The sequence below is a fragment of the Suillus subaureus genome (assembly GCF_016647635.1).
Source record: "Suillus subaureus strain MN1 chromosome Unknown BJ212scaffold_144, whole genome shotgun sequence".
In the NCBI taxonomy this organism is placed as follows: domain Eukaryota; kingdom Fungi; phylum Basidiomycota; class Agaricomycetes; order Boletales; family Suillaceae; genus Suillus; species Suillus subaureus.
In genome coordinates, this window is record NW_024538700.1 from 35732 (window position 1) to 38480 (window position 2749).

General features: G+C 46.5%; 1 protein-coding gene across 1 annotated transcript; it reads left to right on the forward strand.

The window, feature by feature from the left end:
• Positions 1–509: 509 nt before the first annotated feature.
• On the forward strand, positions 510–689 carry BJ212DRAFT_1251972 (uncharacterized protein; the record flags this gene model as incomplete). Its single annotated transcript, XM_041329719.1, has 1 exon — positions 510–689. A coding segment is annotated over one exon (180 nt), but the record flags the coding sequence as incomplete, so codon positions are not given.
• Positions 690–2749: the final 2060 nt, after the last annotated feature.

Consider the following 2749-nt stretch of genomic DNA (forward strand, 5'->3'; position numbering starts at 1 on the left):
AAGACACTGTTGGCTCTGGTACCAAATCTCCCTCATCATAACCCTCATAACCCTACCAATGAGCTGGTTGTGAAGCTCTATTGGCCAGAAGAGGAGTGCAAGAGTGAGGCTGAAATACTCCAGAAGGTGTATGAGATTGCAAAGAAAGATGAGGAGGGCAAGGTGAAGCACCATGTCCCAAAGATGGTCTGGTCCCACAAGTTTGAGGATACATCCACAGCAAACATCAGGAGGGCATTGGGACTTAAGGACACTGAACATGGCAGGCATGTCCTATATATTATCATATTCAGAAAGCTCAACCAGATTACAGACCTGAGCGACAAGGAGTTCCTCACTGCATGGTGGCACATCATTGTCTGTACGTGTTCTTCCTTCTTGCACTCCATATTGGTCCCTGATACCTGCAACTCCAGGTCACTATGCCCTCTGGGGGGGAAAAGGTCCATCACCACAATGTCAACCCTAGCAACCTCGTGGTCTACAAGATGTTAGATGGTTGATATATTGGGATCCTCAATGACTTCGACTTATCATCAACTCAAGATAGTCCCTCAGGCCAGGAGCATACAGGCACAGTACCTTTCATGGCCATTGAACTTCTCATGAAGGAAGCCATCGAAGGCCAGGTCAAACACCTGTACCAGCATGATGCAGAGTCATTCATATGGGTCCTCACTTGGGTCTGTCTGCATTATCAAGAGGGCCAGCTGCTGCACAATAGTGAGCCCCTTGATGAATGGCTGAAAGTGGCTGCTATTCAATGCAGGAAGGAAAAGACTGACTTTTTGTACTTGGGTCATGATGACATTGAACCCTCACCATCACACCTTAAAAACTGGGATTTTGTGCAATTTTGTCTTGATACTCTCAGCTCTCACTACACAGTGCATTCTAGTATATGACTTCCACTGGAGGATCATGTTGTGTTTAAGACGTGGCTTGAGAATCAGATACATGACTCAAAGATACTGTCACAGGAGCTTCTTGATGTCCGCATGTAATTTATATCATAATACAAGCCTATACTTAGCATTTACATAAATAATTCGATGATTTTGCGATTGCTAATTTAGTACTTGTCCTTATCTGATTCGAAGCTTATCTATCACTACGATTGATCAAACGTTTGTTTACAACTTGCAAAATAAAATGTCTCGAACACCGCAAATTGAACTCTCCGAGTGCTAATATCTCACTCTGATATCATGACCCCCAATGATGGTTGGTTCCGTCTTCCTTCAACTGCGTGTTCAGCTCCTTATGACAACTTCATAGTACTCGTCGGTGTCATTGGTGGTAGTGGGCTATATCATCTTGATAACCTGACTTTCGTGTGAGTTGTGACCTGAACGAGTTATGTTCTGTAACTCACGACAAACACCTCAGGGAGAAGGTCAACCCAGAGACTGTTCGTTTTCATCCTCTAAGAGTCTCTGCGATCTTGACCAATCTGCGTTGCTGTCTTCTTAGCCTTGGGGATACCCATCTTCGCCCATTACCATTTGCTCGCTACCTTCAGGATCAAAGATCGCCTTCCTGGCTCGTCACGGGCAGCACCATTCGATTGCACCGTCAGCAGTCCCTTCTCGCGCTAACATCGCAGCTTTGAAGTCATTGGGCGTCCGGGTTATTCTTGCATTCAGTGCGGTTGGCTCGCTCCGCGAAGAGATCACCCCGGGATCTTTTGTCATTCCTACTCAGATCATTGATCGCACGAAGGGCATACGCCCAGCCAGCTTCTTTGAGGGCACGAAGATAGTCGCTCATGCTGCATTTGGTGATCCATATAGCATGAAGTTGATCCGTTGGCTGGAGGTAAGAGTAGAGAAGGCTCTTGCAGACAAAGGCAGAGGAGTAGTTCTCCACAAGGACAAGTGCATCGTTTGTATGGAAGGTCCTCAGTTCTCCACCAGGGCGGAAAGCATCATGTATCGAGCGTGGGGTGGGGATCTCATTAACATGAGCGCTTTACCCGAGGCCAAGTTAGCTCGGGAGGCGGAACTAAGGTGACTTGACCATTCGCTTTACTTTAATTTGACTGAGAAACCCTTTAGCTACGCATTAATCGCAACTGCCACAGACTATGATTCATGGCGTCCTCATTCGGAGGCGGTCACTGCCGCGGAAGTGTTCAAAACCCTGCAGGACAATGCTAATACATCGAGATATGTTGCAGCCGCAGTTCTTGAAGACCTTCATGCTGCCGCGTTGGATGGGGACATTCTGAGTGAAGAAATGGGCGGCATGCGTTTCTCTATCATGCCGAGAAGTGGCGAGCAGGACCAGGAAGGTATCAAGAAGCTGGCCTTCATACTACCTGGCTACTTCACGCCAGGCGGATGTTGCTAACTAGATGCTATCATCTTGGTGTTAATCTAGAATGGTGTGCAAATTCACCTACAATCTAGGTTTTCGTTAATACCATATCTCTTTGACATATCAATCATTTCACCGCCTTGCAATTCGGCTCGTGGGAAAGCTCTTTTCCGGTGTTGACATAGCAAACTGGCTTATTTGTAGATGTGAAGTGGGGGAAACTAGTCTGTTCGACCGGTTCACTTCCTTAGGTGTTAAATGCGGATAAGTAAATGAAAAGGAACAATTAGGCTCGAAGAGGACGAAAATCAGGGGACGGGGATCGTCAAATTCTGTTCATTGCACAAGAAAAGGGAGCGATGAAATTCTGCCTGATCACTAGGTAATCGTCCATGACAGTAAAATAGCTGGCTGCTCAGTAATTCATCCC